Source organism: Syngnathus acus, chromosome 21 (genome assembly GCF_901709675.1).
Source record: "Syngnathus acus chromosome 21, fSynAcu1.2, whole genome shotgun sequence".
NCBI lineage: Eukaryota > Metazoa > Chordata > Actinopteri > Syngnathiformes > Syngnathidae > Syngnathus > Syngnathus acus.
The window spans coordinates 1,168,976-1,186,755 of NC_051105.1; the positions used below are offsets into that span (position 1 = coordinate 1,168,976).

The 17,780-nt window shown below is 47.4% G+C and overlaps 2 protein-coding genes across 2 annotated transcripts; one reads left to right on the forward strand and one right to left on the reverse strand.

The window, feature by feature from the left end:
• The first annotated feature begins 29 nt into the window (after positions 1–29).
• Positions 30–10,842, forward strand: znf142 (zinc finger protein 142). Its single transcript, XM_037280863.1, has 9 exons — positions 30–754; positions 1,009–1,182; positions 1,357–1,459; positions 1,813–2,025; positions 2,215–3,039; positions 3,482–3,659; positions 6,740–9,185; positions 9,321–9,426; positions 10,110–10,842. The coding sequence occupies exons 2-9, from the start codon at positions 1,009–1,011 to the stop codon at positions 10,595–10,597; spliced, it is 4,533 nt and encodes a 1,510-aa protein (XP_037136758.1). The 5' UTR covers positions 30–754; the 3' UTR covers positions 10,598–10,842.
• On the reverse strand, positions 10,658–17,320 carry plcd4b (phospholipase C, delta 4b). The gene is made up of 16 exons (XM_037280864.1): positions 17,045–17,320; positions 15,738–15,903; positions 15,492–15,650; positions 15,117–15,345; positions 14,542–14,671; positions 14,236–14,467; positions 13,809–14,010; positions 13,585–13,729; positions 13,346–13,501; positions 12,762–12,905; positions 12,421–12,583; positions 12,240–12,356; positions 11,973–12,151; positions 11,771–11,903; positions 11,549–11,698; positions 10,658–11,466 (listed from the first exon to the last, which is right to left on the reverse strand). Exons 2-16 carry the CDS (start codon positions 15,754–15,756, stop codon positions 11,375–11,377), a joined length of 2,250 nt encoding a protein of 749 aa, XP_037136759.1. The 5' UTR covers positions 15,757–15,903; positions 17,045–17,320; the 3' UTR covers positions 10,658–11,374.
• Between the last annotated feature and the right edge of the window lie 460 nt (positions 17,321–17,780).

Here is a 17,780-nt window from a genome sequence, read left to right on the forward strand (position 1 = left end):
CTTATTTGGGTGTGTCTTATTGTCCGGCAATAAGAACATGTGATGAGGTTTTCAAAAGAATAGTCAAGAACATGATAACATTTGCTTTACAGTGGTCGCCACCTATCGCGCAGGTCCCGCGATAGAACCGGAAATGACGCTCTGTCAGTGTACCGTGTTCGTTTGCCATTTTCCAAATATAAAGATAGACGCCATAGCCCGGTGTGGATGCTTTGTCTTTACGCCTTGGGTTACCCAATATATATGCCTTTCTTTTGCCGTTGGGTGCAAAAGAAGTTTGTTTTGTGTTGTTTTTCTGTGTCTTCCGACGGGGGATCTGCTCCGTTGAAATTCAGTTCCGAAGACGTCCGCTTCTAAATTATTGTCATTAATAAGATATAGCTATGTTAATGGAACTAACTAAATTGTTGTTTAGTCTTTGATCCTATAAAACCATTTAAATGAGTTTGGTGTATCAAATAGCAAATAAGCGCAAGTGCCCACTCCGCACGTTTCCGGTGTTCATTTTACAATATTCCGGCTGAGTACATCCGCCATGTTCTATTTCGACCGCTATTCAAATGTGTCCCCGCATTTCGCTTAAGTTAAGCGTGAAACAACACATTTATTATGACTAATACATTTAGCCTTTAATCTGCCAACCTATTTGCACTATGGGAAAAGGATAGCAATATTTTGCTGCCCTAAATTGACAAGAAGCTAATGCTATGGCAAAGCTATCGACGGCGTTGGAGTCAAGTTGTTATTCTGTGAAGTAAGTGATGTAGCCTAAACGTTATGTAATGTCAAATTTCATAGTGTATACCAGTCTGCTGAAAAGTATTATGACACAGTTGCGACCTACTACATGGAGCAGCTACAGCAAACCCCTGCCATGTGCCATTGGCAAATTCACTTTTCATGATTACAATTTTCTATATTATATTTCGTGCATTACTGTTAGCCGAAAAAAATAAAGCTGAGTATCCACCGCTTTTCCCTTTTTGTACTGTTCTGTGACTCCCATAGATGCCGCCCGTGCGCCGCCTAAAAAGGGTTCTGCCGCTCCAGGAGAAGATCAACCTCCTGGATTTGCTCAAAGAGGGCAAAAGGTTTGCCGAGGTTGCCCGCTATTATGACCTCAACGAGAGTACAGTACGCTACATCAAGAAGAATGAGACGAAGATAAGGATGAGGCATAATGTGGGACATTTTGCATTTCTCTTATTGTTATGGGATGGCATTAGTGGTGTGAATAGTAGTTGGAAGTTTTGCCTTAAAGCTCCGAGTGTGATGGTTGAGATCTTAGCACAGTGTATCTTTGGGGTCTAAGCACTTGTTATAAGCTAACCAAAGCTTTGTTGATTTTTGTTCCAGAGCTTGGGTGGACTTGTCAAATGTGAAACAAGCGGGGAGAATGTTGCAGATGGTGGCCAGCCCACTAGTAACTTCTCAGAGAGCTGTTTGGGCAGCTTCAAAAGTAGGTCCAAACTTACATCGTCTCCTTACCCCTGTTTAAATTCTGTGGCAGGTGAATTTCAGTTGGAAGGAAAAACAAAAACCCAACTGAGGTGATTTCAAAACAAACAGCTAAGATGATAAGTGTGCACTCCCCATTGCAGTTCAAGTCATGTTAAATGTTCATCAGCCTGACAGTTGCTGCCATTTGAAGTGCCTTCCATTAACTCCAAATAAATGTCAGCTTTTCCAATACCGGCAGACATTATTTTTGCTCTCCACTAGAAGCCTGAAGGTTTGGTGTGAACACTGCTTTTATAAGTGTTTATAATTCCCTTCACCCAGACTGAATCATCATCTACTTTTTGTTCACAGCTAGTGAAAATGCAGACCTCCAACCCCAAGTCTCCACTGAAAGGCCCAAACGAAAAAGGCAATCAAACTTGCCTTGGACGTCACCAATAACATCAGATTGGGGTGAAGCAGAAGTTGAAGTAGAACTGGAAAATGATAAAGACGCAAACGCAAATGGTCACAGGCTGAAAAACCAGAAAAATGTGAAGAGAAACGACAAGTTGCAGACCAAAGGTATGTTCACACAAGTGCTATTCAAGAAGACAGATGAGGGCCTTTTCCACGATTCATATGTGTTCCCACGTGTCTTCATACCATTTTGCTGACATACTGTTCAGGCTGTACGCAATCAGGATTTTGAAGTTGAAATAAGTTGCAATAAGCGATTGTCGAAGAAGCTTTTTCTTATTTGGTGTTTTTTAGCGTGCATCGCAGACAAGGCAGAGCACACGCACGACACCTACATTTGCCACAACTGTCCACGGCGTTTCAAGATGCGCTCCCATCTGGAAGAACACCTGCGTTTGCATGATCCCGACCCAGGTCTGCAGTGTCCCACCTGCCTGCGCTTCTTCACCAGCAGAAGCAAACTGCGTCTGCACCAGCTCCGCGAGGCTGGCACAAAAAGCCACCGTTGTCATCTGTGCGACTACTCGGCCGTGGAGGCCAACGCCATCCGCCGCCACCTCGTCGCCGTCCACGCGGATGAAATAGAAGATGACCCAAAGCGCCACGGCTACGTGTGTCCCGCTTGCGGTCAAAGCTTTGGCAAGAGCCAGACACTGAAGGCTCACATGAAGACCAAGCACGTCCAAGCACCCAAAACGGCGGTGGCGTGCTTTCACAGCGGTTGTCCTTTCCGGAGTCATTTGCGCAGGGCTCACATGCGGCACTCGGCAGAGGAGCACGGGATCACGGCGGTGGCATGTCGCCATTACACGTGCGTGGCGGTCTTTCCCAGCATGGAGAGCATGGAGGCGCACTTCAGGACTCATCTGGCTTACCACTGCTCGCAGTGTGAGTTCTCGTGTTCCAACAAGGCCGCTTTGCTGGAGCATCAAGGACAGGGCCACGCGGGCAGCCAGAAGCACTGCTGCGACTTTTGCGACTTTTCAACATTCAACCCGGTGGAATTCAAACGACACGTGGAACGCTCGCACGCCAACGAGAAGATCCACCGTTGCTCGCAATGCGACTACAAGACCTCACACAAGAGTGCCTTGAATCGACACATTCTGACACATAGTGGTGAGGATCGTTCTCGCTTCTTTTTGGGGGTGGGAATTTGTGCAAATTTGGCAGAACGTCTGACATATGTTGTTGTTTGTCTAAATGTGCTCCACCGTTGGCTGGGGACCGGTCGAGGGTGTAAGAAGGACTTTGTCAGTGGCAGACAGAAGGTTTCAGACAGGCCAAGTCAATCCCCAGACCTAAACCGCATCTGTTTTACTTGCCAAAGAGACTGAGGGTACTCACCTCACAAATCAAACAACAATTGGCTTTGTTTGTCCGTTGAAGTACTTTTTGAGGGCAATTTTGAAGGTGAGAAACACCTCAAGTGGTATCCTCGCGAGAGAAGCTTTGGACTGGCCAAGACGCAATGTCCAGACTTCAAGCCTGTAATATGCATTTGACCTGCTGAAGCTTTGTGTGTTTGAAATACATGTCCACGTTTCCTTTGTCTTACAAGATGAGAAGCCCCACAAATGTCACTTGTGTGACTACCGCTGCCGAGAAGAGTCGTACCTCTCCAAGCATATGCTCACACATTCGGGCGACAGGAACTTCCTGTGTGAGGAATGTGGATATGTCACCAAGTGGAAGCACTACCTCACCGTCCACATGAGGAAGCACGCGGGAGACCTCAGGTAGCATGTCACTTCTTGTTCTGACCCTCAATAACTGATAGTGTGTCGCCTCCAAATTCAGTCGTATCTAAATTGGAGTCATTGCAGTACTTGGGTTTTTTCTTTGCTTTGTGTGGCGGAGCCAAATTTGAGGGAGGCGCAATCTTCAAATAACCCACCACCCGAGTGAAAATGAAAAAAATCTTGCAATAAGGGAGGGCCCTGTAATTATCTCATCAAAACAAAAAAGTGCATTGCACATTCTCAGCTATTCAATGAAAAACTCTATCAATATACTTTTCTACTTTCCTGAAACGTCCTTAAATAGGCTGGTGCTGAAGTCCTGGCTAATAGAAAAGTAATAAGTGTTGTCAAGAGTAACGTTGACTTGAGTTTGAAATGATGTTCCATTGTTTTGAGGTCATTTCAAGACGGTACTTGAATTTGTATGCAAGTCTCACGAACCAACACAAAATTAGAACTCGTCACAATTCAAGTCGATATGTCATTGAGAAAGCCCATTGAGTCCATATTTATACAAGCAATCAAGTGGCAAATAAAGCGCCGCTGACCATGCGTGCTTGCCTACCTGTTAATTGCATGCTCTTTGACCCCTCGGAGTATGAGAAGCAAGTATCGCGCTAACCTGGCGACCATCTGTACACACATATGAAAGGCAGTTCCTCCCAAAAGTATGACAACTGTGAGGTCAATTCCTTTATTTTTGCATCTTTATGTGTCATGGTTGCATTAGTGAAGTGTTTTTTTTTTTTTTTTTACGCTTCATTTTCAAGCCCTAAGATGTTGCCAAAACGCTCCGCACCTCTGGTGTTTATTGGCCCGAAGCTCAAACGCAAGAGGAAGATGATTCCCCTCTACGAGAAAGTCAAGATCCTCAATATGCTCCGCGAAGGCATGAGGTTTTCCGCAGTCGCACGCAGTTGTGGAATGAGCGAGTCGACGATTCGCTCCTTCAAGAAAGAGGAAGCCAAGATCCGAAGTACAGTATCCTTGAATGGCTCGCAAACCTTGAAGAGGGTGATATCCAATCGAAACAAGTACATCGTTAGGATGGAGTCGGCATTGGTTCGGTGGATAAGCGAATGCAGGGAGAAGAACATTCCTTTGAATACCATTGCCATGATGGAGAAGGCCAGAGAACTTTACCAGGAACTGGCCGGTGAATGTCGACAACGTGACAAAGAAGACTGCCAACAAGGAGAATCGACCTCGTCGGAAGAACCGATCGAATTTCTCGCAAGCAAGGGCTGGTTTGATCGCTTCCGAAAGAGGTACCAGCTCAAGAGCGTGTCGCCGCATTGGGAATCCGCATCGGCAGACGTGGAAGCGGCCAGCAAATACCCGGAGACCTTCAAGGCACTGGTGCAAGAGAAAGGGTACAAGCCTGAACAAGTCTTTAATATGGACCAGACAGGCTTGTTCTGGAAGAAGATGCCAACTCGGATGTTTTTGAAGGAGGAAGCCGGAGCCCCCGGATTCAAAGGGCAGAACGATTGGGTGGTGCTGATTATGTGCGGCAACGCGGCTGGTTTTCTGATGAAACCAGCATTGATCTACAAATCGGCGAACCCTCGGTCCCTGAAGAACAAAGACAAATCCCTGCTGCCTGTGTTCTGGATGCATAACTCAAAGGTGTCGATATCGAAAGCCCGAGTAACCGAGTGGTTCTTTGAAAGTTTCATCCCTCAGGCTAAGTTGTACCTATCAGAGAAGGGAATGGACTTTAATATTTGCCTGACGATGGATAAGGCTAGCTGCCACCCAGTGGATTTGTTCTATGAGGGAGTGCATATTGAGATCTTGCCTCCTAACATTCAGCCTTTAGATCAAGGGCTCGTTCGGACATTCAAGGCTCTTTACACTCGGAACATCATGCAACACATCGTGAACGGAAGGAGTACCGACGGAACTATTCCAGTTGGAGAGCTGTGGAAGAAGTTCAACATAGCAACAGCTCTTCAGGTCATTCAAGTATGTCTACAGGAGTTAAAACCGGAAACCGTTAACGCATGTTGGAAGACGCTATGGCCGGAATGCGTCCATGAGGGTGAAGGCCTCTCCGCTGAAGAAATTCAACGGTCGGCGGTGGATAAGGCAGTCAACCTGGCGGAGCGTTTAGGAGGGGCAGGTTTCTACAACATGAACCCTGATGACTTGAACGACCTCCTCGACACAAAGTCTGATCCAATGGCCGATATTTCAGACATTTCAGATCTCACCAAACCAGCCAGTGAAGAGGCAGAACAAGAAAGCGACCCATCGCAGGAGGACGGCGAAGACAAAGACTTGTCGTTTGAAAGGCTCTCAGTGATGTTTAAAATGGCAAAGGACCTTCAGGGGATGGTGGATGCGTGGGATCCTGATATGGTTCGTGCATTGCAGTTCAAAAATGCGATTGATGCTGCGATGCAAACATATGAGACCCTGCTTACCACCGTGAAGAAACCGCCCCAAAGATTGCATATCACTCAAGACAAGCCAACAGTGTCTTCAGAGGAAACACTTGAATATCCGGAATTCTATGGGCTACTCCCTCTTGAAGCGTCTGATGAAGAGGCGTTGAATGAAGAGCTATAAATGCACTGCTTTTCTGTGCAGTACAACCCACATTGTCACTGCACGACCTCTTCACTCAAGTTTCATGTCTTTACTGGTAAGTACGCTGACTTTAAAATTGGACTTCACTGTATATGAACTGTTTATCTATCCCTTGTCTCCTTCTCATCTTATTTGTTTTCGATCTACAGCACAAATACAGTCGTTGGGCACCCCTAATCATTTTCAAGATTTTTCCAGAAATTGCTGATCCAAACAACCAATGGAGGAAAATCTTGAAAATGATCAGGGGTGCCATTGCATACGACTCTAAAGGAATTGGCCTCACATCTTCCAATGCTTTTGGAGGGGAGTATTTACTGTGTAAAGTCCAGGCTGACATACCCCAAAAAGGACGAAACCAGAAATTGCACAAAAATGACAAACCCACGGCCCTAAGCTCATAGCGCGGAGGTAATAAAGTCCATCTGTCCTCGTGATTACCTAATAAACAACACCCAGCCTAACATACCCTCTTCTTCCAGGTACGATTGTGATCAGTGCTCATATCGTTGTCATCGCGTGGACCAGCTCAACAGCCACAAACTACGACATCAGGCCAAAACGCTGGTATGCGAGATCTGCGCCTACGCCTGCAAACGCAAATGTGAGCTTCGCAATCACATGTTGCTCAAACATTCGGCTGAGGGAACGCCGGCGTCTGTGCACAAGTGCAACTACTGCCCGTACACGACGTGTTTCCGGCAAGCCCTTCAAAACCACGAGAATTGTAAACACACCAAACTGCAACAATACGGCTGCGCTCTCTGTTCCTATTTGTCGTTCAGTCGCATCAGTCTCTTCCTGCACAAGAGAAAAGCTCATGGTTACGTGCCTGGGGACAAAGCCTGGCTGGACAATTATGCAGCTAAAGAAAAGGAAAAGTACTCCAATAGCATGTTGGAGGACTCGCTGATCGCGAATGAAGGGTCTGAAGTGTCCAAGGAAGAACCAGTTCCAACAGGAAAGCCTGATCCCGGCGCTCTAGAAGATCAGTTTGTTGGTGAAACTGCCGTAGTTCTTTCAGAAGCCGTTCCGTTACCGGATGCTGAAGATGCCCTGAATAAGGAGGCGACCGGTGAAAGAACATCGCAGAGTTCTCTACCTGATACCAGTCCAGAATACTGCACTCTTGTTTTAACAACATTGACTCCTGAATGTGAAACATTTTTTCTTCCTAATGAGGACGCGACTTCTCACATTACGTCCACCAACTCGGATTCGGCCAAGGAAAGAGATGCTATCGTTTCGTCAACCAACTTGGCAGAAGATGAGCGAAAGCCTGTTCATTACAAGAGTGAAAGATCTCGCTGTGAGTCTGAGGATGAAACTCCAAAATGTCCACCGGAAAAAAAGCACGTCTCTTGTCTTTTAGAGCCTACAAGAACGCAAGATGGAGCTCTTGTTCTGGACGGCAGAGTCCAGATGCTTGCGATGCCAACGCAAGACGTTTATCGCTGTGACCGGTGCTCTTATGTCACCAAGAAGGAGAAAACTCTTCAGCGCCACCGTCGATCTTTGTGTCGTGGTAGACCCCAATATCACAAGTGCCAGGCCTGCGGTGCGCAGTTCAAGCAGAGACGGGGCCTTGATGGCCACCTTGCCAAGAAGTGCCCACAAGCGCAAGCATTTATTGGCCAACAAATAGAGGATACTGCCAATCAGGACACTTCTGAAAACCTCAGAAGAGCTGAAGTTCTCTCTCAACCAAAGAAGATTTCAGCAGAAGTCCATGATCCAAATGTCTCTGTTCATAGTGTCTTGACATCCAGTGACTCAGAGCGTAATCCAAGTCACCATGGAGATATTCCGGTACATCAAAACATAGCACATCCCAAAAGATTCATGTGCAACTTTTGCAGTTTTTCATCAGTCAAACTCGCAACAGTCAATCGACATATTTCCAGTTGCGCAAAAGGACAAAAAGACAGCCAAGTAGCCAGGATGTCAGTCAACGGAAAACAACCTGTTAAGGAAACTCCTGGGAAAGGCAGATCGGGAAACGCTTTAGCTCTCCAGGAAGAGCTCGATGTGGTCCAGAGTTCCTCGTGTGCCGCCAAGCCCAAGCATTTACACCAGAGCTCTCCCGTCAAGCGAGAAAAACACAAGGCACGAAAGCAGACGGGTGCCTCGTCCCCTCACGCGTGCCGTCACTGTCCTTTCACCACCACCAGGCGCTACCGTTTGGAAGAGCACCAATCCCTTCACACGGGAACCGGACGCCACGTCTGCGATGTTTGCGACAAGACGTTTGGAGCCGCGACCAAGCTGCGGCAGCACAAGCGACGCGTTCACGACAGGCGACCCGCTCTGCCTTGCTCATTTTGCGACTACTGTGGCTACACGGCGGACGACTTGAGGCGACACACTCGCAGGTGCCACACGGGGGACTCGCGTCACCACTGCGCCGATTGCGAGGCTCGCTTCACTTCGGAAGCGGCTCTCAGAAAGCACCGCGCGCGAGCTCACCGGCAGCAGGCGCGTTTCTCCTGCGAGAGCTGCCGCTACGCTTGCAGCAGCGAGACCGCACTGAGGAACCATCGACGGAGTCAGCACCGGCACTCTTTTGAGACCCTGGACGACGTTGAAGCTCATCTGAGAATCCAACTCGCTCACCGCTGCCAGCTCTGCTCTTTTGCCGGCAAAACCAGGCAGCTCCTCGCACAACACCTTCTGGATGAGCATGAGGGTGGTCCCCCCTCAGACAAACCACTCCGGTGCGGAAGCTGCGCGTTCGTTTGTCGGCACCCGCTGGTGTTGGAATGCCACCTGCGCTCACACGGCGGAAAGCGCATGTACAAGTGCGCCGATTGCAATTACTCGACGGGCAACAAGCAGAAGATCACCTGGCATGTTCGCATTCATACGGGGGAGAAGCCGTACAGGTGTGAGCATTGCGGCTACGCCTGCGTCGATCCCTCCAGGCTGAAGGTAAGCCCAAAATGAATCCAATGAAGTTTCATTTTCAACATGCAAACCCTCCTGTCGTTGATTGAAAGTAAAACCTTTTCGAAGCACTATGCACATGTTCTCAGCTCTTTCTCTCCATGTTGTGCCTCCCTCAAGCTTCATATGAGGGTTCACGGAGATGAGAAGAAGTACCTTTGTCCAGAGTGCGGCTACAAATGCAAGTGGGCCACTCAGTTGAAGTACCACATGACCAAGCATACAGGTGAGATCCAGAGGTGGCTAAACTTATTAGCACGGAAGTACAGCTACTATTGTCTAAAACTAAGAAGTACTGATTCAGTTAAGCTCTGAAATGGACTTAAAGAAATAGTGAACATTGAAAATGAACGTGGGAATTTGTACCCTGCTCAGTGGCTTAGTGGTAGAGTGTCCGCCCTGAGACTGGAAGGTTGTGGGTTCAAACCCTGGCCGGGTCATACCAAAGACTATAAAAATGGGACCCATTGCCTCCCTGCTTGGCACTCAGCATTAAGGGTTGGAATTGGGGGGTTAGATCACCAACTGATTCCCGAGCGCGGCACCGCTGCTGCTCACTGCTCCCCTCTCCCCCAGGGGATGGATCAAAATCACATGGGGATGGGTTAAATGCAGAGGACAAATTTCACCACACCCAGATGTGTGTGTGTGACGATCATTGGGACTTTAACTTTATGTTGATGGACCAAGGTGGCTTAATGTTTGTCCTTTTGCATTTGCAGTTAGGACCAAAGAACGTGAGACACGGCGCGATATTTCGCGTGTGGTCTGGACCTAGCATAAGACGACCACAACGGTCCATTTGCAACGCCCTGAAATGTGCTTGGATTTTGCTCTGTCTGCTGGTTGACAATTTGTTCTCAGTTGCCTTAGCCAAGCTGAAATGAAACCCATATCATTTGGCCGTAGGGGAAAAGCCGCACGCCTGCGACCAGTGCGACTACCGCACCAACCGGGCGGACGCCCTCCGCACCCACAGGACCACGCGGCACTGTGACGTGCGGGCCTACGTCTGCGAGGAATGCGGCAAAGCCTTCAAGACCGGCTTCATCCTAAAGACCCACCAGCGGCAGCACGGCGACCGGCAGCCGTACACTTGCGGGGTGTGCCACAAGGCCTTCCGCTGGCCCGCCGGCCTCAGGCACCACTTCCTGACCCACGCCGAGCTGCTGCCGTTTGGCTGTCGTCACTGCCCGTACAGGGCCAAGCAGAGGTTTCAGGTGGTCAAACATTTGCAGAAGCACCACCCGGGGATGCCGGTAGAGCAGGGTGTGGCGAGGGACTCGGACGCCGGTGGCCTCACCCTGAAGGAGGCTATGCGAGGAACGCTCAACAACAAAGGAGCGGACGAGGAACAAGATGGAGACACCGTGAAGAGCAGACAAACTGTGAGTTGAAGGCCAACAAATGTTTGTATCCTATATTTTGACAGTGAAATAATGAGCAGCACAATGTCATCAAACCACAATGATCTTTATTTTGGATGCATAGAATAAGGTTTGCATATACGTACCAAAATTGTACACAACAGGCTGTGTGTGCATGGCCAACTCATGCAAGCTTGCATGTTGTTAGAAAGATCAAATAACAAAGCTGCATAACATTTGCATATACAAGATCAATACTTCGTGTTCCATAAACATCTTCTGACTCCGTCACAGGACTCCGTCCGGCACTCCTTTTTGGGGGCCCATTTGAACAATGCTCTGATTTGCAGCAAAGCACTGCACACTTGTAGATATTATTTCCAGGTAAGGCAGCCACAATTAGAGAACGGGAATTTGGGGGGCCTTCTTGGTCTCACGTTGATAAAAAGGATGCGTCATGATTTTGACTGTTTAAATCATTTTGGAATTTTCTTTCTCTGTGATTCATGAATCAATGGATACTGATGGTCACTTTTTAAAGTTTGCACAACATTGCAATTGATTAAGATATAATACACATCAAATGAGAATATTTCATTTCAAGTGTTAGTACATTAAGAAACATTTCAAAATGCATTTTTAGAACTAAAAATATGAAAGCAATAAATATTGATGGGAATGTTTAGTGAGGATGTTAATTGTGAGTGAGATATGTCGTGTTTGTTGGGATGATCATTTTTGTTCTGATAATTCAACAAGCCCCTGGGGTCAATCTTGCTGTTCCTGAGAACTGGAGGGTGAAGCAGTTCATGTGAGTTGGGAGATACTGACATTAACAAACAATGAAGCAGGAGGGACGGCCGTCCCGTCTTTTGAAAGCAGATGAATGTGACGGTAGCCTGCAACAAAATAAAGAGGAGAAAATAGTTGAATGTCCCGTTGAGGATTGATTTTTCAAAACAAATGTCACTTGCTGCTAACCTGCTTGCATACTCCTAAACGGTAGCGTGTACTGTCCGATGAAGTCGTTTTTGGACGTCTTGTCGTAATCTTCCACAACAAAGCGAATCAAGGCCAGATCAGGAGTGTGGATGACAAAATTCAAAGTCTGATTCCACACGGGGTTAAACCCTGCAGGAAGAGCAATCATATTTAATGGCCTGAATCAAATCGAAAGCATCCATTCGCACAAGCCTCTTGCACCATTGTTGTTGATGTGACTGGTTTCCTCCTTCGCCTGGTCCTGCGCTACCCCGTACACCTCCACCCTGACCAAGGGGTCTACAATAGAGCCCTCTTTCTGGTTCACCTTTGGTAGTTGCTGCCCACTTATAACCTGAAGGACAACGCAAGTCGGTAACAATTCAAATCATTGGCAATTCACCCCAGGACAAGACCTGGTCACCTGGATTGATAGGCGCATGGGTTTGTAGCCTGGCTGCTCTTGGGGTTTCTCCGGGTTGAACCGCGTGCGGTTGTCTCTCAAGAAGCTCGGTTTGAGTACGTACCCACAGTGAGCGTTCTGTCGAAACAACCCGTCGTTGAGGTCCATTTCCAGACCTGCCGTCTGGAAGTTCAGAGCCACTTTGAGAAAAGAGTGAAGCGCGCCGTCATTCGAGAGTTTGCCATCTGGCGCTGATGAGCACGATTGGAATAAAGCTTTGCTCCTCACCTATCTGGCATCCTACATTCCACAATTCCTGAGGGTTATAATTTGAAGAGTCGGTCCTGAGGCCACTGGGGTAAATCCTGCTTAGCTGTTGCACATTGTGCCGCACAAAGTCTGCTCCTGTGGAAAGGTACAGCGAGTGTCGTGCATCAACGTGCAAGACTCATTCATTGTCTCTCGCTACCTGCTTCCTTGGCGAGCCTCTTGGCTTTGGACTCGGAAAACGAGGACATCTCGTTACATTTGCCGTGTAAAGGGCTGTCCTTAAAACCACGGAAGTGGACGCTCTTGCAGTAAACCACCAGATCAGATAGCTCACGCGAGAGGTTGGACTTGGATTCCTGAGCCTGAAGAAGAAAATGTGCGCAATGAGCACGAGTGGTTGGAAAATCAACAAGCATTTTCAGATGCAAGGACAAATGTAGTCAAGGAACAGTCCGCTGTTTCCGCAAGGCACCGTTGAGTAAATCATAGTCCGAATGTCACGTCCTAATCTTTTGCATAGTTTTCGGGACACGGTTCTACCTTCTCGTGTTGGTTCTCAACATGTAGCTCTTTGACAGCTTCACCGTTGGCCATCTCTTCCTCGTCGCTCATGTCATCTGTGAGTGTTCCGTCCAGGGCTGCTCCAATTTTCTTGGCTTTTAGCAACACCTTCCCTTTCAGCTCCTTTGTGTCGACAAGACATTATCATTAGTGCTGGACTTTGAATGGATTGGAGTACTCTCTTGAGGACACCGTGTCTTCTTGCACTTTGTCTCCTGCCAGACGCCAAAATGCATTTTGCCTTTGCCATGCTGTTGCGTGAAAATCCATTTGCTAATGGCTAATGGAGAGCTAGCTACAAACAGGATTGCGAGTGCTACGATGTATAAAGTTCTACTCCAAATTGTACTGACAATCCACATATTCTGAGATTTGCTTCAAACTACACGTGTTCTGAAAAGTTGATATCGAGTTCATTTTTTTCACAGCGAATTTTCAAAATCATCAGGTGTTGCTTTTTGAGCCTTGTTCCTGAGTCTTGTCATGATAGACATATCCACCCTTGCTTTTGGGCGCTCCAACTTTCCAAGGGTTGCTATTATTATAATTGTGATTGGACCGACCTGTGGCGAGGGAAGAGACTGAGGAGTGGCGTGTCCGTCCAAAACGTTCCTTAGCAACGTGTCACCCAAGATCTTGCTCAGATGGCGAGCCATGACCGTCTGCTGCTCCACACTGCAATGATTCTCAAGGGACAAGATGACCGGGAAGTCGGATGTCTATCGAGAAAAGTCAGAACCGCATATCAGGTACATTTGCTTTTTTGTTTTGTTTTGAGTAATGTGCGGTAAGTGCTACCCACCGTGAAGGCGTATTCTTTCAGTGTTGCTATAATGTCCTTAAAGAGGATCTTGGAGGTGAGAGTGTGGCCGTGATACACCACTGGCTCCCCGTCGCTGCCGTCCCAGCAGTCCACCTCAACGCAGCGACAGCCTCTCTTAAGGGCCCTGTGTTGCACACAAATGGAAATCTCAAGTCCACTGTCCGATTCATGACGTGGCATGTGGTTTGAACAGCAGCTCTTACTGGATGTAGGCCTCAAGGCTGCTCTGGCCTCGCAGCTGATCCTCCATCAGGTAGGTGTTATGCGAGGAGGAGATAAAGTAGTGGCTGAGCGGCTGGCTCATGTCCTGGTAGAGACCCAGACGGTCGGGTTTGAATATGGAGCCCTCCGGGGAGCACAGGTACATTTGGAAGCCATCAAGGGACATGGTGCCTTGCCTCTTGGCTGCTCAGAGAGAGATCAGAATTGAACAAGTGACCATTTCCAAGAAGAGGTGGCCTTTAAGAAACATCCAGAGCTTCATCAAAAGACTATTTACATGCCCTCTGAAGAATCTAACCAAGCTATGATGAATTGCTCATGTCTTGGCTTGCAGTGGGTCGTGCACTAGGCTCCTCCATTTAGCCCCTCTTGTTGGCATAACGAATACATATTCAAGTCCGAACTGACCTGTTTCTGATGGTTCATGGCACTCTATCAGCTCCTTGGCATGCTGGGCGCTTCCTTCTCCCTCCTGTTGCTCTACAGTCAGGAAGTTCTCCAGCTCCTCCAGCATTAATATCTCCCCATCTCCAGAATAGTCCTGGAACACTCTCCACACTTCATCTCTCTGGGTCAGCATCTTGTAGAAAAGGACAAACTGCTCGAGTTCTAGGGACCCGCTCTGCGTTCGGTCAGCCATCTGGAAACCAAACGAAGATGGCTGATGCTTTTGTCGACATGTTTGAGGGCCAAAGAATTATTTGCAAATCATACTGTGAAGAGATGGAGAGCGTGTTCCTCGTTCATCTCCACGTTCATCATCTTCAACAGTTTCCGCACTTCTTTGAAGTCTATTTTCCCGTCTTTGTTTTTGTCGGCCTTTTGAAACCAGTCTTGGACCCACCTGAGAGGATGTTCAGGGAAATTTGGAATGGATTTATAGATGAGTTGGCATTTATGAAATTGAAACAGTGGTTCTTAAACTGGAGTCCAGCAACCCTCGGGGCTCCGCAAGCCATAACATGGGGGTCCACAAAATGATTTGTAGTAGAATGTCATAAATTTAAGTCATTCACTACAATAGAGGTCTTGCCCAAAGTCAGCTGTGATGGACTACAGCTCACATGTGACTTAAAGTCAAAGTCAAAGTCAGCTTTATTGTCAATCCCTTCATATGTCAAGACACACAAAGAAACCGAAATTCCGTTTCCTCCATCCCACGGTGACGAGACATACAAGTAGGCGACACAAAACAAAAACAAGAAGGCACAAACCATAAATAAGAAATAATAAATAAAATAAAGTGAGCGATAAAGAAGGACATGTCCCGTAGTAAATATTAAGGATACTGGTTGAGTCTCTGTTTCTCGTCCATGGTTTGAGCCCTATGGATGAGCTTGCGTAATCCCTGGATCCAGGCTCGAGTCTCCTCCGGGGACTCTGCCACGAGGTCCAGGTTGCCTTGACGACCGTGAAACACCAAAGTGAAACAGAGGTCGGCCGGGAACTCGTCCGAGATGCTCTGCAAGACCTCCGAGTGGTGACCCTCGCGCACCGCTTCCACGTCCATGACCGAAACTGTCAAGAAATCATTATGGGGGGAGTTAACTCTCGTTACCTAGAACCAAACTGACAGCAATATTCCAAGAATTTATTGATTAGTCATGAGATTGAAGGAGTAAGATCTACAGTAACGGAGTGACATTTGGTCGTTGGGAACTTACAGGTGGAGTGTCCTTTTCCCAGCCATCTGGACTTGTACCAGATACTAAGACCATCCTCCAGGAGTCGGAAATGCCTTTGCTTCTTCCACGTACGGGCCTTGACCTTTCTCAAAGTGGATCCCGCCATCATCACCTTGATGTCGGGGTCATCGTGTAGACCTGGAGGCCCAAACAATATCATAAATAGCGCCAACATGAAGGAGCCACCTTGGCCGTCCGTCGTGTGACTCATTCGCATGTACTCACGTGAACCCTGAGACTCCATTTTGTTAGCCCGAAATCATGCCAAGGGAAAGCTGCTAAAACGAGGCAAATGTTAGCGGATGGGATGGATTTGATTTGCTTGAAGACAATGTTTTTCCACGGAGCCTGAGTTGGCACCCCCGAGATATCTTATCTTCTCAACCGTATCCTGAAACAACACAGATTTAGCTTTGCTTCAAAAACACCGAAGTTCTCCAACACCTCAAGTTTAACTCTCAGGAACATGAGTAATGTCCCCGGGTCCGTTTGACCCGATCATGTTCAAGCAGCTGGCACAAAAAATCTTGCTTGGATCCAATTAACTATGAGTATGAGTTTTAAAGCTAAATTCAGACAATTCAATTATTCACTTTATGCAATAATAACTCTGTTGTGCAGTCACAAGGCGCTGTGAATAAGGTCGCAATTGTGCACTTTTATTTTTAGCGCCGTCAAAGTGAATTCACTTCCCTGAGGCGAGATGAGTCATTGTTAAAACCAATCCCATGGGGGGGAAGTTCACTGACCACACACGCAAAGCCACCCAGATGTCTGGCCAGACGGAATCTGGAAATGAATGACTCAGCCAGCCAGCAAAACAAATGTCTTGCGTCTGCCATTCATTGGCTCAAATCTCTCGAAATTGCTTCTGCTCGGCTTCATTCTGTTGCCCTCCTTTTAAATGTCGGGAATGGGACTGTTCTGGCTGTCTCATTTCGCCTCTGATCCTTGCACGCTTCACCGGTTCATGTGCAAACGCTGTCCTAAGACGAATTGATGAGGAATAGGCACAGGAGGAATATTGAGGACTTTTTGGAAATGAAAATCAAAGCAATTGTCCGTGATTTGTGATCTGCAGCGTGATCTGTTAGCGGCAATGCACTGAGCCTTAATTGACTACTTGAGCTCATCAGGAACTATAAGCAATTTGTATCCGGATTTGTGCCATTTGGAACATTTCAAGATCATGAAACAAGCAGGTCACTCTGATTGCTGTTTCCGGAAAAACGGATTGAACAGGACGGTTAAAGGTGGGATCGACAGTCCCATATTGCCAAAACAAACATGTCACAATCGCAGGAGACAGGCAAACATGAACCGGGGGGGCTCAGTCGTTTCCCTCCTTCCTCGCACAAGTAAACACGGAGTCTGCTCGCAGAGAACTGACCAAAGTCTTTGCTGCAGACTGTAAATTAGAACCAGAGACTATAAATATGGGACTTCATCTTACCCACCCCCCTCCAGAAAAACCCCAGTATGAATACATATTCATACGATATTACGGTGATACTAAGAATAGTTTGATTTACCGAAAGTGGAGGTCTCCCAGGAGACGAGTCAGACGCGGTCGACTTAAAGCGGCTCCCCCACTAACGGTCTCTTGCTTGTCCTGGGGGGATGGGCTTGATTCATTGTGGGCAGCCTGAGAGATTGTCCAGAAAATCAGGGATGACACGTCCTTGGATGTCGCATCCAGACGCTCGCTCGCTCGCAAGGTCCGGGGAGTGTTTAAGCACTGGGAGTGTCCGAGGAGAAGTGTCTTGGTCACCGAGCCACTGGGTTGCATGAGCTCCTCCTCCTCCTCCTCCTCCTCCTGAGGCTTCCTTCCCTTTGCAGCCACTCCCTCTTGCCGCTGCAGCCTGCATTTGCCTCATCTGTGGGCATCATGTGCCAAGTCTTCTCCGTGAACAATTTGGCAACGATTCAAAGGGCATATCCTACTTCCTTCCATTTTCTGAAGCGAGTATCCTCAGAGGGGGGATATGAGGGAAAATTGGACTTTAAAAAAAAAAAAAAAATTGCTCGTCCTGTACACAGAATTGGGTCCCCAGAGTGCATGTCCATTGTCCGCCCAAGTATCAAAAAAAACATTCTTTGTCATGATATTCAATTCCTAGTTTGATTGAATTTCTAAACAGCTTTAGTTTTGCTGCTTGGTGTTTGGCGGACTTAATATCTATTCAGTGCGTGTGCTGTTTACAATTGAGAAGAAGAAAAAAGTCTCGTTTAGGTCATGTAAATAAGTCAAGCCAAATGTATTTATGG

What these genes read in the sequence shown, in the direction of transcription:
- znf142 (XM_037280863.1), top strand. Translation starts at nt 1,009, where the DNA reads ATGCCGCCCGTGCGCCGCCTAAAAAGGGTTCTGCCGCTCCAGGAGAAG. An exon ending in CTGTTTGGGCAGCTTCAAAA is followed by an intron (nt 1,460 to 1,812) that starts GTAGGTCCAAAC and finishes TTTTGTTCACAG; the next exon opens with CTAGTGAAAATGCAGACCTC. An exon ending in CGACAAGTTGCAGACCAAAG is followed by an intron (nt 2,026 to 2,214) that starts GTATGTTCACAC and finishes GGTGTTTTTTAG; the next exon opens with CGTGCATCGCAGACAAGGCA.
- plcd4b (XM_037280864.1), bottom strand. An exon ending in GAGAAACAGAGACTCAACCA is followed by an intron (nt 14,672 to 15,116) that starts GTATCCTTAATA and finishes ACATCCTCTCAG; the next exon opens with GTGGGTCCAAGACTGGTTTC. An exon ending in TTGAGAACCAACACGAGAAG is followed by an intron (nt 12,584 to 12,761) that starts GTAGAACCGTGT and finishes TTTCTTCTTCAG; the next exon opens with GCTCAGGAATCCAAGTCCAA.